General features: G+C 46.8%; 1 protein-coding gene across 2 annotated transcripts in view; it reads left to right on the top strand.

Annotated features, from left to right (window-relative positions):
• Nucleotides 1–19,965, top strand: part of LOC119395918 (sulfotransferase 1C2) — an 89,989-nt gene that overhangs the window by 58,040 nt on the left and 11,984 nt on the right. For both annotated transcript variants that reach the window (XM_037662937.2, XM_037662936.2), the window contains exon 2: nt 11,516–11,917. In XM_037662937.2, coding sequence (XP_037518865.1) covers nt 11,600–11,917 — 318 coding nt within the window. In that variant the 5' untranslated portion in view covers nt 11,516–11,599. The remainder of the gene's footprint in view (nt 1–11,515; nt 11,918–19,965) is intronic.

The following is a 19,965-nucleotide window of genomic DNA, read 5'->3' as shown; positions in this document are numbered from 1 at the left end:
GAAAGGAATGCTTGAGACCAGTCATGTCTGTGCAGATCACGAACATACTTATTTAGAAAATAACAACAAATGAGACGAAGACGGTCATGTGTGCGGGCCGGGCCGCTAGCGAAATGGCTCAAACCCCTAGTATACACCATGCGCCCCCCCCCCCCCCCCCCACTCCAAAAAAAAACAAAACAAAAATCGCTACCAGCGTTGTTGCTGCCGTACACCTGTCCGGATATACGGCATTCTGCAAGCTGTCTTTTACGGACAAAGTAAAAGTCCACACCGGTATTTGCGCCTTCGTGCGAAGGCTTCTCATTGAAGTTGTTGTGATTATATGGCAACCTGCTAGATGGTCGGCAAGCTGTGCAATGCAAGTAGCGCTGTCAGCGAAATGTACAAAGAATTGTCCTGTGAAGAAGCTAAACCAAACCCCAATAAATTAATTTGGAAGGAAACTAATGTACTTTGAGCAAGAAGGGCAAAACTTTTGAGATACTAACAGACATTTCATTCAAGTGAAACAAAATAGGCCACTCTTAAGAAATTTTGAAGCAGACATTTTCGTGCATAGGCGTTTGCTGCTACATTATATGGATCTATAATAACAAATCTGAGAATGTATCGAAGTATCTTAAGATACAATTGCCAAGTATCGTATCGGATACAATTTTTGCAGCAGTATCTTGTATCTGTATCTCCAATACTTCTTGCCTGAGTATCTTGTATCGTATCGCGATACAATTTCAAAGTATCTTTGCCCAGCCCTGGGTGCACCGAATGATCTTCGAACCTAATGACATTTGCACCTCCAGTGTGACAGGGGTATAACATCACCTCCAAACAAATGATTTAAAAATAACGTCTGTCGTGTTAAAGGGGTACTGACAGCTTTTTTTCGAAGGCGAGTTTACTCAGCCATACAAATCTCCTGTATGCAGAGACGGCTCTGAGCAAGTGATTGGCTCTCAGCAAATGCTGATAAGATATTTTATTTTGATATTAAAGTTAACTTTTCTATGGCGCGCCTACTGACATCGACGCTAGCTTGACGTCAGGCTACAGTTCAAATTCTGGTGACTTCACGCAGTAATTTGGCTAGTTGTGATGACGTTAGGTACCAAAACTTTCAAGATGGCCGCTTGTGCGTCATCAAAACTTCCAAAATGGCCGCTTGTGCGTCACCAACGGAGTCACGGTGTGGAGCGGCCGTGGAAACGTCACTATATATTGTGCGAGCACGTGACGAGATTCTCATACCGTGTTGCGACGTCAGGGTACAGTAGGGACCGAAAATACGGCGTCCGCGGTCGCTTAATAGCTGCTGTTTTTCGATTACAGTGGTCCATTCCTCTCAGAGTGACTGCCAGACAGAGCAATGCGCAGTGTGACAATATCCGGAACCACGGACGTTGTCGCGTCGGATATGAGAATACCCGGAACAGTGAATGTTGTTATATCCAATGCAACAATATAAGCGCCTGACATATTTCACGGCGTAGGAAAGTTAATTTTGCATTGGAAAATTTAAATTTACGAACTTCATGTCTTCGCACAAGAAATCGTTAGAGTGTTCTGAATATACCATTCGAATGTAACGCGTAGAGTTGCTTCCTTAAAAAATCGTAAAGCAACTGGCCAACATTTAGTTTAACGTGGCCTCGGAGCTCTTCAGTTGTGTTGACCATCGTCTGTTCTTAGCGCCGACAACAGCATCGCCCGAGACCAAACAGCATCTGCACACGGCGTGATTTGTATGCTGAGATGATACACTGGACATATCCTGTAAACGCTTTCTTCTTCGAAAACTTAAGCAGTCCAGCGGATACTATTTAGAGAGCTTGAACGGCTCATCGAGAAGCTTTTCCTTTCGCTTCCGTTCCCATTTTAATGCGAAAAATAAGACACAATAAAAGAAAGAAAGAAAGAAAGAAAGAAAGAAAGAAAGAAAGAAAGAAAGAAAGAAAGAAAGAAAGAAAGAAAGAAAGAAAGAAAGAAAGAAAGAAAGAAAGAAAGAAAGAAAGAAAGAAAGAAAGAAAGAAAGAAGCACCAGGGTTGGCGCACGCGTTCTTTTATCGCCTTCATAAGAGTGCCTTTGTAGCTTAGGGAGCGAAAGAGAGGGCGATAATGACACCAAGGAAACAAAGCACTTTCTTTCCTCTTTAGCGTCGAGGTCGCACGCTGCTGAAACAAGCTATTTCAAAATAACCGCCTTGTTTTCACGGGAAACCATCCTTGCCTGCTATCGTGCGACCCTACAGCTGGCGACGCTATACACGCGATCCGCCGCTTCCACGTACAATCGTGCCGTATTTACGCGCGCATTACCCGCACCCCGAGGTCTTATTCGACAGTGAACATAAAGCGCTCCTAAGCGCGGTGAAGTTTACGTCATGGTGTAGACCCGCGGCAGCGCACGCTGTTAATGGCCGAGTCTACAATACATTCGAAGATCGCATTTCAATTATTAAGGCGAATGCCTTAGATGCCTCATCAAACGCGAAAAGTGACCGTAAGCGTCAGCACGAACGATGCAAAAAATGTCGCGCCATGGAGTCAACATGACGTCACTGTGACATCGCATAACGTGACGCACATGATGCTATCATCCCATGACACCGTCGCCTGGTCAATGGCGGGCCGATTACGGAGGCACTGCAAAACCACGTGAGGTGCAGAAAGTTTCCAATGCCTTCGATCCCGGAGGCGGTGCAGAACCACGTTAGGCGCAGAAATCTTACGAAGAGGGGTGGGGGGTCTTACAATCGAATGAGCAGAAAAATAGGAACAAGATGGCTGTCGCCTACGAAGTAATGAAGTTCACCCAAGTTCCGCGGCGAAACCGAAACCGAAATTCGGGAGGGCGTTACTGCCATATTCTCCTGAGACGTCCAAAACGAGTGAGCGTCATACGGTCCTACACATCTTTAATCGTTGTCTTGAACAGTGACGCCATTCGGGTCGTCTGCTTGTTGCGCTCATCGGTGCTTCGGTTTCGGTTTCGCCGTTGAATTTGGTTGAATTTCATCACGCCTACAACAATTACTAAAGGCCGCTTTTTCTATATCTCAAAGCTGCGATGGGTTCTTCGCACGAAGAACTTCAATTCTCCCATTTGACATAACCGCCTAACTCCACTAATTAAAAAGTTAATCAATTAACTATTGTAATTACTGTCCCGAACGATGTCTTTAGTCATCCTAAGATGCCTGCCGCTACAGGAAAAGCATTTGTGAAGGCAGCGAGGAAACATCGCATTTTCCTGATTTTTGTTTTTTTTTTTTTAGGATTTTGGACACATTTCTTGAAACACCCGGTATAGCGGTCAGTCTAGAGGTATGACAGATATGATAAGAGGTGTATATCTATATGGGCAGATATGAAAAATCGTTGACTAGGGGGTGTCGCTAAAGCCAACGTATCGACAAGTTCTCTTGTCTTTTTCACGGCAGGACCCCTTTTTATGTGAAGAATAGAAGACGACCTGTCCGAACGTTGCCTCCAGCCTCACCCCCCGTTGAAGGTTTTTTTTTTTTCATCTCCTAAAAACCTCGATCTTCTGTAGGACTTCGGCCCTATATGGGCAGATATGCTTTCTCCTCGACGATTTCGCGCTACACTGTGTCGTAACGGAGAGAGAAAGGTCTTAGGGAAAGGTTACAAGAGATGAAAACAATATAAACAAAACCAAATTACAGCGATTGATACCTTCACTCTGCTTTTGAGTCCTTTGTTCATTGTTTTTTCTTTGTTTTGTTTTTTTAATATAGGCCATGCCGTGTCAAGTGACCCGGGTGTTTTGGCGATCGTCCTAGGTTTTCCTGAAAATAGCAGTGGCTTTTTATCTCTTCCGCAGATCATTTTATCACAATCTTCTTGCTGCGCGAAGCATGGTGTCACAAAAAGGCAATATAGAATTATCGTTTCTGTGGAGCAGACCAAAACGTCTGTGAAGCGTTTGATAACTGGTCTCAGTAGCGTCGGCAGGCAAATGCGGGGAGGAATGGGTTCTTACAATTTGTCAACCTTCACAAGCTTTTTTACCGCGAAAACGACCGCATATTTTATTACTGATCTCAATACGCTGCACCGTTCTAGGCGAGTACGTTAGAGTAAAATATATCCGGCCCAGTATACAGCACGATATTTTTTAAATGCGAAGCATTTCTTAGCGAAGCTCAGGCATTTTGGCCGTTTCTATCTATCTATCTATCTATCTATCTATCTATCTATCTATCTATCTATCTATCTATCTATCTATCTATCTATCTATCTATCTATCTATCTATCTATCTATCTATCTATCTATCTATCTATCTATCTATCTATCTATCTATCTGCCTGCCTGCCTGCCTGCCTGCCTGCCTGCCTGCCTGCCTGCCTGCCTACCCACCCACCCACCCACCCACCCACCCACCCACCCGTATAGGACCTTTTTGCAAGGCAGTTTCAAGCACCGGCGTGGCTCAGAGGTTGAATACTGGGCTCCCACGCAGAGGGCCCAGGTTCGAAACTCGTTCCATCCTGGAATTTTTTTCTTATTTCGTTTCTTTTTTCTTATTTCGAGCGATACTGGTTACGGACACCGGCGGCGGCGGAGGCGGACAACTACGGCGCCAAAACGGCCGGTGAAATGATCTCATAACAGCTTTCGCTGTAAAATTCAACAGACCCCCATACTGTGCGCCACATACCCGCATACCACAGTTCATATTACGCGGGTATGTGCCACAGGTGATTCACAGTCTCAATCAACACAGTAACCGCGAACATACACATTGAAACGCAAGGCAAGTGAGGGAGCTGAAGGCAGAACTTCCCTGGAAGACGCTCGACTGCCATCCACTTGCCCACGTGGTACACCAGAATAATGCAGTGTTCTCTTCATTTCTTATGAGTCTGGGCGATGGCCTCATGCTGACCGAGTATTACATCAGATTGAGAGCCGCCTTGTGATACGCGAAGAAGCCGCCGCTAAGTGTCCTGACGGCATACGGCTATACTACAGCAATGCGGACGTCGACCGCCATAACGCACGTTGCCTCGACGCTGCGGACAACGGGTTGTGTCACCCCGAATGCGATAACATAACTGACTATAAGAACGAGCAGGTACACAGGGATGCCCTGACCGAGGTGGAAGATGAGTGCAAGAGACATGGGTGGCCTACCGGCCTCAATTTACCTGAGCATCGGCAAGCCGTACATGATCACGGCCGACATCGACGTAAGCGACGGCCTCGTTAATGGAAACATGGACACCTTGTGGTACATCGAGCGCGACGAACACGGCAACCTCTTGTGAATGTGGCTTGAATTTGCAACGTCCACGGTAGGCATTGTCGTCCCAGCCAGGACGAAACATATCACTACCGCATACCCCTCAATATAATTGAAATGAGTGCCCTTGGGACACTCAGAAAAATATATCGTGTAAGAGGGCACAGTTTCCCCTTGCGCAAGCAAACGCCATGACTATATACACGTCAAAAAGGGCCACATACGCCCAGGTAGTTTACGGGTACGATAAGCGTCAACCACTGAAGTTGGTCTACATAGCATTTTCCAGGGCTACCAGCCCCGACAGCCTATACCTCACCAACGCAAAAGGTGACTTCAGTATCCGGCATGTCGCCGACTCCATCGACAGACAGTCTGTCGACGACATGACCCGGCTAGCAAACAGGTATCTGGACACTGTCTTGGACCGGCCTACCACCTTCATTCGATGCCAGAACTACAACAATCACCTCACGCTCACCGCTCTCAGCGTACAGTCTGTGCACGCGCACGTGCACGAGCTCGAAAAAGACGCTCTGCTCACGGAAACTGGCGTGTTCGCACTTTCTAAAACCTGGAGTCGTGAGCCCACTGTGTCGTCCACAGCAAGCGGCTTCACTGCAGGTGCGGATGCATGGGCACATATGAGAACACGGTGATGCACAACTTCAACCACGGCCGGACTGGAAAGGCGCGCGCATGTTCCGTCGGAACGCTCGCGCGCCTTTCTATAGTCCGGCCGTGCTTCAGTTGAGTCGGCGTTTATGAATAGCGAAATCGAGTGCCTGACGTCACACTTATGAAGGTTGCGAGGAATTTCATATGCGAAAGGAACGTCACAGATTGCGGCCACATTTTTTTATTGTATATACCCCATCCATCGCTGTACGCTGTGAAGACTGGTAGAATATGTTCTATCAATTCCACCGTGCTGCAGTTCATAGGTTCCCGGTAGCCTGGCCAAAGATGGTAGAGCAGAAGATTCTGTGCACCGCGTTAAAACATATCCCATGGTGGCACCTCCTGTATTAAGTCCCCGTGACTATATGCATAGATGGATGACAGACTGTACTTGTGTCAGTTATCTCTTAGGTCCGTTTTCCTTTTGGTATTTTCTTTTCAGAACGCTCATACTTCTTAATCACTGGAGCTCAGTGGTTAATTGTGCCGAGCTGTTGAGCGCTGGGTCGCAGGTTCGATTCCCAGCCGCATTCCAACGGAGGTGGAGATAAAGAACGCCCGTCTGCCGTGCTTTGGTACCATCTTGAAGAATACTTTCCGGCTCAAATTTATGCCGAAGCACTCCGCTGCAACGCCCTCGTAACGTACCGTAGAGCTTTCGGCTGTTAGATCCCGCAACTTACCTTTAAATACAGACCGATCGAGGGATCTGGCCGCACAGCCCTTTTGCCTCCTCCAGCTACCAATATTAATCTATCATGGCGCTATAGCTCCTATAGAAAACTTGCATTGGCTCGCGGCTCGTTTAGGCTTCTTACCAGTACCTTAAACGTAGCGCCACCCCGTGGCATAAACTGCTCCAAGGACGTGCTCTTCCACACTAAAGAGGAGGTCAACACTGGAGCAAGCGTGATTTCATTCGCCTTGGGGGCACTGCTTTCAGCGACGTTCATTTGCTGCCCCGCATAGAGGTCGCACGATTAAGCATAATGGCTTGCGAGGGGCTCATGCACTTCGGTCACGAAATAAAGACTGTCGGATTGCGTAGAGCAGCACACGAAAGAATGAAAGAAGAAAACACAGGTCGCTGGGCCTGAAAAAAAAGAAAAAGAAATTAGAAAGCACCACGGTGAGAGCAAGAGAAAGAAAAAAGCGACTTCTGCATCGCGACATCTGCAGCAGTGCCCAGCCCTCTCGGCGCTGTGGGACAGCTGCATTAAAGCGACATGTCGCCACCGCGTGCGAAGGGAGTAGCGGATGCATCCTCCTGCGGCGCGCCTGCTGCTTGCGGCCGCCGGAGCGGTTACGTGTGCAGTGCTGCATGAGGCAAGGCCGCGCTCTGAGTAGGGGGCGAGTGAACGGTGTCAGAAAAGAAACAAAGAAGGGGGTCAGGACCGAATGCATTTCTAATCTTTTGACGAGAAGCCAGGAGAGAAATGCCGTAAGTGGGGGAACTGTGCTCGCCTTTTCAAACTCGTTTCACACCTGTCAAAAGTTACCAGGCCGCGGCGTGTTCGAACGAGTTCACTTCGTGCCCTGTATTGACAAGCTTATATTCCGTGATAAATGTTGCAAGGTTTGCAAGAAGAAAATTCGCGCAGCTTGTCACCTTCAAACGGCTTCCGAGACTCAATACTACTTCGGGAGCCTCCGCCAACCACCCGAAGGTCAACACGTATTCTTGGAACTTTTGACCAAGCGTGTAGTACATTCGGGCGCCAACGATGATTCCAAGAAGAATATATTTTGAACCCCTACGCAATAGAACGACGACGGCAACCGTTACTCGCTTTCGGTTCTCCAGTGTGAACGATTGCTTGACATAATGCAACCAGAAAGTGTTTTTTTTTTAACGTTAAAGAACCACCTGGGGTTCTTTAACGTGCACCTAAAACTAAGTACACGGGCCTCAAGCATTTTCGTTTCCATCGAAAACGCCGCTCCCACCACCGGGGTTCGATTCCACGACCTTCGGGTCAGCAGTCGAGCACCATAACCACTAGACCACCGTGGCGAGTGACTTTGCGAATGTAAAGATGGATATTCCTTCCTGAACAGGGGTTGCTGCTGGAACCAACGCCTCGACAAGGGGTCTTGTTTTCTTCAAGGCCTTGAAGAAGACAAAACCGCTTCTCTAAACGTTGGCTCTAGCGACACCCCGCGTTCACGAACTTTTCATCTCTTCGAGTCTTCATCTCTCCCTGGACTACTTCTGCCTTGTTTGAATTCTCGAATGTAAGGAACTTATAGTTCCCTTCATAGCCGTAAGATTATTGCTTTTTTTTTTTGCTTCACACAGTGACGTGCGCGTGTGGTAGATAGGTTTTCTAACTTTTATTTTCCGTTCACCAGTCTTATATAACGACCTTTCCAATTCTCGCTTTACGGCCTTTGTAATACCGGATTGCCGCCACCACCTCACTCTATGCAAGAGAGAGAGGGAGAAGGAAAGAGAGAGAGGGGGGGGAGCTGGTCAAGTTGGTATGTTTGCATACTTAATAGACATCGTGAAAGTGGTTCAGTTGGCAGTCAGCGCTTGTCCCGTGCTCTTCAAGTGTCTCGTATATTATTTCTTTTCCCCGCTGTCCATTAAGTATGCAAGAGAGACACAGAGATTGAGGAAGACGTTCCTGCTTCTCTCTTTCTTTTTCTCCGCAGAAAGGAGTTTGCTTGTTTCCAGAATCCTCGTGTAAGCCACGTGCATTCGGATCGAAAAAAAAAGAGACAAGATTCTCGCCGAGTGTCTTGCAGAACGACGCCTTGCACCGTCGTCGTCGCGTTGACTCTTCCGGCTACCGCTGCCGCGCTTGTGAAATGGGCCTCCGCCGTTGCCTTTGGGAGATAAGCGATGAAACGTGTATCCTTCGAGCGCTGTAACGTGCTGCCTGGCCAGACGGCGAAAGAGCGCCAGTGCGCGTGCTCGCAAATTAGCAGCCAGTCATCATTATCCTTCGTTGTTGCTTTCATCATAATTAGCTTGTACGGCTGCACATCACTCGCGTATATCCACACTGAACAGCAGATATGGCAAGATTGCTCCTAGAAAGTAATTAAGTTGCATCCCTAATAGTTTTCTAGAATTTCTTTAAATGCACTTAAATTGCGTTGCAAATTACAGTTCTCCGAAAGTCATGACATTACAATATTAGGACTTTTGAAAAGTACTTACAAACTTACCTTGGAATACTTTAACGAAAGTTTATCATTCATGTACTAACTCATGCACACTTTACTTACAGCGCATTGAGAGCTCAAAGGTCCTTGTTGCATCGCAGAAGCAGCTGCCTTGTATGCGCGCTTGATGTTTAGCACTCAGATTAGGCTGCCCTTGCTATTTTTATTTCCCTTTTTGGTCAACTTTATATACCATAAGGGAAGCTGACATGTTCTATTATAGTCAAAAGTAATTGGGAAAGTAATCAGTAACTTTCTTGAACTAGCTCGCTTGAAATAATTCACTACACTACTCGTTACAGCAAAAATAATTTAATTACTGTAATTTCTTTATTGTAATTTGATTACTGCCAAGTCTGATGAAGAGGGAGGCCTTAGTGGTTGATCGTAGCTGAGTTCAGTGATGCATTGTAACACGGTACAGATCATTGCACTGGTCTATTTGCAACTGTACTTTGTTAATAATTAAATGGGCAAATGTCACAGCGAGCGAAAATTCTGAGGATCGGAGTTCGTGGGTTTTTTTACGGTGCGTTAAGGTAAAACCTTCTTTTACGAGCGTCATATCTCTATCATGTCAGCTTGCGCCATCTTCTCCCAATCCGCTTGCGATCACTCGAGTGCGCATATAGCTAAAAACCATAGTAGCAGTGTCTTTGACGTTTATTTATTATTTTTTTTCGCGTTCGTTTTGTGGTGATTGCATCTTGAGCAGGTGCAATGTCCCGAGGCGAAATACAATAAACAGCGATACAAAAGTACGGAACAAGGTTCTCGGGTGAACTCCTTTAGCGAACTGACGTTTACCAACTGCTTGCTTGTACAAATATTCAACAGCATCTTTCTAGTGTATTACGGTTAAGTTTAGATCCCTAAACGATGTTTTCACGTGAAATAGCCGTGGTATTGGTAAGGGCATGGAATAAACATCCAAGATGCCGTCAATGTATCGAGGTCAAGAGCTCGGTTATGTATATTTCGTTTTACATTCGCATACTTTTTTTATTTTTGAAATGCGTGCACTCACTCCTTCGACACGAAAATCATGACCTTTTGACGTTGGGCGTCGTGGAACTTGCATAACGTTTATATACTAATTGAAACACTACACTTAACGGCTACAAAGGCAATATATATATATATATATATATATATATATATATATATATATATATATATATATATATATATATATATATATATATATATATATATATATATATATATATATATATATATATGTATAGTTTACTATGCGAGAGAGCTGTCCGCGGAAAGTAAGGAGACGGACCAAGAAAAATAATATTGATGAAGTCCTATTATTCACTCTTCGAATAGGCTTTATTTAATGCAAGTCAAAGAGGCATACGTAAAACATGGAGTGGTCAGGCAACGGCTGCATGGATTCGCGCAATGTCTGGCTGCTTTTCGCAGAGGAGATGAGAGAAATATTGTAATTGAAGTCGCCCCGTCACGGTGGCCTAGTGATTATGGCACTCGACTGCTGACCCGAAGGTCGCGGGATCGAATCCCGGCCGCGGCGACTGCATTTTCGATGGAGGCGAAAATGTTTGAGGCCCGTGTACTACTTAGATTTAGGTGCGCGTTAAAGAACCCCAGGTGTTCGAAATTTCCGGAGCCCTCCACTGCGCGGCGTCTCTCATAATCATATCGTGGTTTTGGGACGTTAAACCCCAGATATTATTGTGATGTAATTGAAGTCATTAAGAATTAAGCGAAACGAGAAAGGGAGAAATGACAGGTCTCGAGGACTGAAAAAGTCAAGCTTATCTGGTGAAGTTAAAAGGTGAAGACCACTTGGAGCGACGGAAGTCGCACCAAGGGATGGGAGACGCAGCCGAGGACAGCAAAGAGTTAGGTCCGTATAGCGTGGGCAGAGAGTGGATAGAAATGTGTGCGTCTGAACGTTCTGTTGCAATGTGAACTCCTGCAAGTGAACCGCACATTACCATGTTACTTTTTCACTTGTTTTACTTTGCTATGTCTTTTTCTTCTACTTGTTAATTTTTGTTTTTGGGTAAGCACTTGTTTTCTTTTTCGCTGCAGAACTTATAGAAATAGAGTAGCCGATGTGATATGGAGATGTGGATGGAAATGGAGTAGCCTCAACCTCTCAACAGTGAGCCAGTCAAAACAGAATAGAACAGTTAGGTGGGACGATTAACTTAATAACTATGCAGGCATAAAATAGAATCCGCTCACGCAGGATAGGGCAAAACTGGAGCTCATTAGGAGAGGCCTTCTTCCTGCATTGGACAAAACATATGATGTTTATGATGATGATGATGATGATGATGCAATAAGGCTATTTTCTTCCACTGCGATCACAGGTGCAACCAAGTGAACCACGATTGTTTCCATTGATTACACAGGTGTGCGTGTAAACCCCGAGCACTGTCCGTACCTGACCTCGCCGAAGCCGTACAGCAGCGGGTGCGTCCCGTATCCGGCGTGACATGCCGCACTCGGAGCGGCGGTCGCAGTCGCTGACGCCCCAGATGTCGGCGTGCGCGGCCGCCCGCAAGGCCGCCGGGGCTTCGGCCGTCGGTGAAGGAGACCGACGCGGCATCGCGCCGGCCGTCGTCGACTCGACCACGGTGGGCGACGACGAGACCTTCCGGGTGCGGGGACTGAAGCTGCCGCGCGAGTTCTCGCGCACGCTGGTCGAGTCCGCGATGGATTACGAGCCGCGTGACGACGACGTGTTCGTCGTCTCTTACTCCAAGTGCGGGGCCGCCTTCGTCCAGCACATCGTGCACCTCATCTTCAACAAGGTACGCATTACTATAGTATAATATATGCATGGTGCAAGGTTGGACTTGTAGCATATATAGGCGAGGGCTCGCTATCCCCCTGCCCACCTGAAACTCAAAAACTCACAAGGTATCTCACGTATTCACCTAAGACGACTCGAAGGCGAACGCCATCTTGTTCTTTTTGTTCTCAGTCAATGTACTGATCCTGCCCTGCCACCCTCCGAAAACTTTCTGCACCTTACGTGGTTTTGCACTGCCTCCAGGATCGGAGGCACGTCACTTGGTTTTACACTGCTTCCGTGATCGGCCTAGTTTTGACCAAGCTATGATTGTCAGTTGATGACATCATCGTGTGACGTCACGTCACGTGACGTCATATGGTGGCGTCATCACGTGATGGCGATCTCTCGCATCACTCGCGTTGTCCCCGACGCCGCTGGACGCCGACGCTGATGGTTAATTTTCTAATTTGATTAGTTATCTAAGGCTTTCGTCTTAATAATCCGCAGACGGTGGCCTGGCGCCTCCTCCAAACCAACACCTATCCAAATCTAGTGTTCTACAGCAATTATTGCCCAGACCAATATGAAGGAAAGTTCCAGTCATGCGGGAAACGGGCTAACCTGAGGCACTTCCTGTGGGCTTGCCCTCAGGTGACTCGACAGGGCCGCATGATAGTTAATCAGGAGTAGTCAGAGGCCGTACCACTCAGCTCAAATCCGGGAGTCCAACTCTGGGCTTTCCAGCTGGCTGAAGACGCCGCCAGGGCCCGAGGGCTACTGGTCGCCGTTTAAGCGGGAACCTAGTTCCAAAACCGCTGGACTCAGTGAAGTTATCTCTGTCTCTCTTTCAAGTAGTCTCTGCATGCTCAGTGGGCGATGCTGTGCAGTCATCTGAATGCATTGCACATTGACTCTACGAAAGCATTTCACGGCTCATCTGAAGGCGAGCGTCCTATTCGCTTCTTTGTCGGCTTTGGTTGGGAGTTGCCTTCACGAAGGCATACACAACAATAATTGGAGTCACCGACAGTGCGGCATGCGAGGTCTGCAGTACTGAGGAAGACATCGATCATCTGCTATGTCGCTGCCCTCGATTTGCCTCTGAAAGACGAACTCTTTCTGATGCGATGCGACGATTGGACGATCGGTCGCTCTCCGTGCAGATGCTTCTGGAGCACCGTCCCCATCGCTCGTCTGCCCACAAGGCAGTTAAAGCACTTTTGTGCTCTTTAAGGACTACGGGCCTGTGTGAACGCTTGTGAACGCTTGTGACCATTTTTACAGTGCCATTTTGAGATACGGATGCAAGATACTGCCGCCGTTAAGCCGTGTTCAGACTACGTGCGCAACGTACGGATCGTCGATAAGGATCGCGGCCGTAAACGTAATCAACGTAATGAGCTTGTTCAGACGTTGTTGTATTTAGCGTAAAGCACGTAACGCTTTGGGCATAAATGTTGGCGGGTCCGCGACTTTTACGACCACTACTGATGCGACCGTTACGGCACGACCAATGGGCAAAGCAGTTTCGGTTATCACTTTCCGCTCACGGGGCTTCCGGTCTCCCCAGATTCCGCGTCTTCATGCGCGTCTTGGCATGCAGCAGCGTGTCTGTGGAGCTGGTTTGCCCGTGTTCGTTGTTTTGTGTTCTCGCGGCAAGTTCCACGACTAGTGCGGAAAGGCCTTCATTGTGCAACGATGAAGTGCGTCAAAGACCCATTTTCTACGACCAACGGCGCCATGTTGTAAAATCAGAGCGGTAATTGGCCCGTCGTAAAAGACGTATATTACCGAAGGGCTCAATGTGAACACTCGTGGTTGCTAGCAACGTAAACGGACGTTACAGCAGTTACGCGATACGACACTTATGACAGATGCGACTGCAGTCTGAACGCGGCTTTAAGCTACATTCGACAGGTTCGCAAATTTGTTATTGAGAGAGAGATAAACATTTTAATGAAGCTGGAGATGTTTGCCTGGCTGTTCGCCTGACATGCTACTCCAGGTGCTGGGTGACGATTATGATATATACAGTGATAACCACATAACACATACAGTCACACAAGTTTACAAAGTTTCGTTCAGGCTCGTGGCCCGCAAGAAATTCAACAGCGCTTTCGTGGCACGTAGCGCACAGGTGCTGCTTTGCCATGGGCCCAGAACATGTCGCAACTCTAAGCACGATCCCCGTTGAAGATGCAAGGCTGCCTTCGGAGACTGTCTCTCTGATGCGTATCGCTTGCATTCACAAAGAACATGATGTAGATCTTCTTGGACGTTGCATTGGACGCACATTGGTGAGTCCGACAGCTTAATCTTGCTCCTGAAGTAGTTGGTGTATGCGACGTTCAGTCTGATGCGGCGCAAGCGTGTTTCATCTTGCCTGTTTAGGTCTCGCGGCACGTCAAAGTTACACGATGGGTCGATCTTGTAAAGTGGTCCATACTGGTAATTAGCATCTGTCAAGAGGGATCGCTGGAGCCGCCAAGCGTGTGCCGATACGATTGTCGCGGCATCTTTTCTTGAGAAAGGTATCTTGATGATTTCTCTCGAGGCGTCATGTCCAGCTTTGGCAGCGTCATCAGCCTGGACATTGCCTTGTATTCCACAGTGGGCAGGTATCCACTGCAGAGCAATGCGGTGATGGAGGTCACAGGCTTTGTTGCATAGATATTTGATCTCCATGACGAGTTGGTCTTGCGTGCGTGGAGACTTCAGAGACTGCAGCGCCGCTCTTGAGTCGGTGAAGATGACCCAAGACTCAGCTGTCTGATCTACAATGTAAATAAAAGCAGCCCGTAGTGCAGCCAGTTCAGTCGCTGTAGATGAAGTGCGGTGACTGAGAGTGGCAGAGATGGTGACATTGGCAGATGGAATCCAGACACCAATTGCAGACGATGTAGGTGTAACAGAGCCATCAGTGTAAATATGACGGTGAGCCCTGTAATTATTTTCCACGTGCTGTAGGGTGAAATATGTTAGTGCTGGTCCGGGTGTACGTCTCTTGTTCTTGAACCCAGGCACAAAAGTGATTATTGACCACGAAGGAATTTTCCAACATACAAGCGCTGACTGGAGCTCAAGCGAAAGCCCTGAGAGTGTGCCTTGGCCTACCAAAAAAAACACATCAAGTATTGGAACCCTTGCCGAAAGCAGACGCCTATCAGCTGCAGTGCTTCTGCAGCAGGAGTTTCTTCGAGTTCACTTGCGTTATGCCACCAGAGTGCCGGGTCATCCGCTTGCTTCAGACAGCGGTCTTGTGGTGCGGAGCTTGCTTCCGCTGCATTATCAAAGCGCGTCAATGCCTACGGAGCCATCGTGGAAATTTGTTATTATAGATCTATATAACGTAGCAGGAAACGCGTATGTGCAGAAATGTTTACTTGAAAATTTTTTTTTAAACACGACCAACTTTGTTTTATATGAATGATATGTCTGTTCGTATCTCGAAGGTTTGTATTTCTTGGTCAAAGTGTATCTATTTCACTACGAATCAACTTACCGGGGTTGCTTTGGCTGCTTAACATGAGAGCTTTTTATACACTGCGCTGTCAGTGGTTCTTGCTTGCCGCTTTAATAAGTGATGATAGTCGCTGCTCTGATTACCAACCAGGTAGCGGGTTGCGGTCTAATTACAAGAACTGCAATAAAAAGCCTCCGAACCATGTCCCGAATACCGGAAGGAGTTTTACCTTATCCGTAAACGTACTGCCGTTTACGCAATACTGGATCACCGGGCAGGTGTACAGCGGCAAAAACGCTGGTAGCCGAATCTTTTTTTATGCATCGCGTATGTGTACTCTTAATCAGGTCCAGATTAAACGCCTGTTATATCCAGGAAACCTAACGAAAAATGTCCGGTTTCCTGGCGATATCTAGCACCTTAAGCGGGACCTGATCGAGAGTGTAGAGGACGTGAAACTTCAATGACTTGTCATATTCTACTTATCTGCTATCATAAAGCGTTCGTTATGGCCATACGCACTAACGTGCTATCTCCTAACAATTTTCTCTTTCGAGAGAACATGTGCGGCCCTGAAACGTCTGAGACATACTGCGCGGTTGCACAAAGCGTCGCAGGCAACTGCCGCTATTCACGCTGCTTCCACCCATAGGTCCGAGTGCCTGCTGATTACTAACAGTAAAAAATTTAGGAAGAAAGAAAACACACAAGTAAAATAGAAAAAAAGGCTCTTCCGTATCGAACAATCACGATGAATAAGTATAAGCGGGTTAAAACCCCAGCCCTGGAAAGAAAATTTATTTTATTTGATTTATTATTTTTTCATGCGCCTCAGCTGTGGGTGAGAAGAGTTTTTTTGGAGCACTAGCTTCACAGGTTAGTCAATACAAGCTTCGCTTTAACACACACGGTACGCCAAGATATCTTCTCTTATAGGTAAATGCATGTTCTATTAGATCTATAGCATCGCTGCCGGTGGCTCTGCAATTGTTGGAATCTTATTCGCATATAAGTCAGTCTCATAGCGTGAAAGTTAAGCTTAAATCCACGAGATCCTTCAAATCACCGTTCCATGAAAGCCACGAGACGCAAAGCAACCCCATTCTTACATTCTTCATACTTCGTAACGAAGTAGCACGCAAGACTTTGATAACCACACTATAGCGGCATGGTCATCTGCGCAATAGACACCCCACGCATTGGAGTACGCGGTTGAGGACAGTGGCTAAGAGCAAGTGTCATGGCGGCGACACAGCTAAAAAAGAAGAAAAGAGAAAACAAAAGGTCATCTGGGCGCAGACGTTCGCGCGCTTCTATTTTTCAAGAAGGCGCGAGCGCCACCACGTGACTCGTCTCCACCAATAGGGACGCTCACAGCTCATCGCCTGCCCTCGCTGGAGGACTCTGGCGGAAAGATAATAAAATGTAACTGCCTTCAGTTTTATTCATGTGGCTTAGCGGCGCAGGATCAGCTTGAGAAGCTGAGTTCGGCCAATGTTTATTGTTTCACACGGTGGTTGATCGATGTACCTTGTATCGTAAGATACACGATACATTTTTTTTAATTTATCGTAAATACAGATACTGATACGCACCTTGCGAGACGTATCGTGATACAGATACAAGATACTCAAAGAGTATCTAAGATAGTATCTAAGATATATGCTTCTCCGATACTGCCCAGCCAGAGCCACCTAGAAAATAGGTGGCGTCGGCCCAGCACTGGTGGCGAGAAAGGTAAAGGGTGAAGAAAGAGGGCAATAAATAGATTAGTTTGTAGCTGCCGCTATGAAAACGGCTGCAGTTCGGCTAAGACCTCGTCGTTATCTCTGCGGCACGATCGTTCTTATCTTGCTTTTCGGTTTCACGGCTTGCAAAAGCAAAATGCCTATACGATTCGCGTTAATACGTTATATAGTTACACAAGATTAATTATGTTACCATCACCTTCCTTATACTTGACAGCACGTTTTACGTGGATATTTCTACGAGGACAAGCTACTAAACAATGGGGGAAGTGTAACAGAAAAGAGCCTGCAATCGTTCTCTACTTCTCTATTCCCATCTCTCTCTCTCTCTGCGCGTGCGTTCATGCATGCTTCGCGCGCGCATGCGCACACATGCACACAAACACGCAAGTAGTATGTGTATCTGCGTGGTATACTGCCATGTGACGTCCGTTGTATTGCAAAATGACACCGTTTGCTCAGGGTGTCGGAACGGAACGAAAAACAAAAAACGAAACAAAAACGATATTTTTGACCGGAACGGAAACGTAACCGAAACTTTATCTATTATTTTGTTCCGGAGTGAAACCGAAATTTCTAACATCGTTTTTCGGTTCACGAGAAAACTTGGTAATCCGGAACAACTGAGGTCATGCAGCGTGAGCAATTACGCACATCTCAGAGTACAGTATTTGCGCGTACCTCAGGCAGGAATTCCAAAACAAAGATTTCTTGAAATTTTGCGGAAAACGAAAACAGGTCGCAACCAGAGATGTTTATATTAACGCAAGCGGACTTTTGCCCGCCTGTCACGCAGGCCAGCGTGGAGAGGGCATTGTCGGCAGCGAAAGCTGTTACAGCGAAAGATGTTGTGAGATCACAACAGCCGATTTTGGCGCCATAGTTGCCCGCCGCCGCCGCTGTCCGTAACCGCTATCGCGTGAAATGAGACAAAATGAAATTAGAAACAAATTTCAAGGATCGGATGGGATTATAACCCGCGCCCTCTGCGTGCCACTCGAGTATTCCACCACAGTGTCACGCTTGTGCTTGTAACTTATCCGCAAAAATACTCTATACAGGCGCCATGTCGGGCAAAGAATCGTGTTAAACACATGTTATATAGCGTGGCAGAAGAGTAATAAGCAACCTGACGTAACACAATGCGAATTGCTCCAGGAGTCAGTCGTTGAATGCTTTCAACCCGTTACAAAGGGCTCAGCCATAATTCTTCATCGTCGTTAGCCACAGCACAAAGTGCACATAATGCCTCACATATGTGTAGCAGGTGCCGCGATTCTCCGAAGAATGAGGAAAAATGGCATCGTGGGTGCTTCGCTATTTCAGAAAAATTATGATGATTTGTGGCATATAGTGGGTACCTTGCATGTGTACTTGTATTAGTTTCCCCAAGAGAGTATAGAACGGGCTCTAGAAAGGCCGCTGTTCCAGCTTACGTACGCTGTGACTGTGCTGCTTGTTTCGCGCAGGCCTCGCGATTTTTTTTAATCATATCAGCGGTCTCGCACAGAGAACGCGCTCAATGACGTGCTGCTTTTGAGATCGTGCTCACTCCCTTGACACAAAGCATTGAGCCCGCTAAAAAAGTCGTAATTGAATTTTGAGAAAATAAATACTATGGCTTTGAAGGGTATAGTACTGGTTTGTGCTAGTTGGTAGGAATTCGTGGTACAGGGACTTCCACTCCTCTGAAGAACGTGGAAGGAACGTGTTTTACCTCTGTCCCACTTTCTTAATTAAGAGGAGGGCAAGTAACTATATCACAAATCCAATGTTTTTTTTTTATGATCACCTTAACTTCAAATTTTTGCATAAAAAAACCGTTACGAACCGTTACGGGACATTTTTTTCTGTTTCGGAACAGAAACGGAACGGAACTTTTTTCCGGTGGAACGAAACTAAAACCGAAACAAAAAAATTCATAGCATATCCACGGGTGAATGATGAAGAGCTTGGGCGAAGCTCCTGAAGCAATCATGGTTACACCGTGAAATCTTCAGTGATTTCGCCCAGCAGTAATCAAAGCGATAGCCCAGTACATCATCAAAGACGTGACAAACACTGTATATATTTATACAAGAAATTTTATTAATCGTAAGTGGTAGCTAGACGTGGCTTCCGTTCCCCCTTCATTATAACGGCTTTATGGTCGGTGAAGTGATGGATCGGTGATGGGTCGTAGTGGGATGTTTGCAAAGACGAAGTAGTGGGCAGTTTGCAAAGGATCGGTGATGGGTCGTAGTGGGATGTTTGCAAAGACGAAGGAGTGGGCAGTTTGCAAAGGTGGTTACGCCGGACAACGGAGACGTGACAAGGTTAGACTAAGAGGAGCTTCGCCCCTAAAACATTTCGTTCCGACACCGTGCGTTTGCTATTTGCCCCTGTCGAATCCACTTAGTAGAAGCTTCAGCGCAGTTGAGAGGAGGACCTTATATAACGAGTTGCAGCGAACGAGGAATCCAGATTGGTGCTCGTCCGGAAGAGAATTGGAATGCAATGCAGGGTGACATTCCCCAAACTAAGCGACGCCGCTCCCTTCATCGTCTGTCATAGACTACGCACGTTTACGACTACGTCCAGGCGGTTTCCATGAACGACGTGTACAGCTGTTTTTGTCGTGCGCACAGAACTCCGCACCTGTTTTATGCGTCAGCCTCAATGCGATGCGTGTACGGCAGGATTCCACGGATGCCAGTTCACCTGACTATCGTATTTATTACCGCTAAAATGTAGGTCACCTTCGTTCACAAAGCGTTCATCCAACCATGCACATCGTGCCGAGGCCGTTTCGTATCTTTTACGTTTTTAAGTCCACGCTTGTAAGTCAACGCTTGTAAGTCAGCTTTGCAAGTC

Source organism: Rhipicephalus sanguineus, chromosome 6 (genome assembly GCF_013339695.2).
Source record: "Rhipicephalus sanguineus isolate Rsan-2018 chromosome 6, BIME_Rsan_1.4, whole genome shotgun sequence".
NCBI classification, from domain to species: Eukaryota; Metazoa; Arthropoda; class Arachnida; order Ixodida; family Ixodidae; genus Rhipicephalus; species Rhipicephalus sanguineus.
The sequence above is the reverse complement of the archived record's forward strand: the minus strand, read 5'-3'. Positions and strand labels throughout refer to the sequence as shown.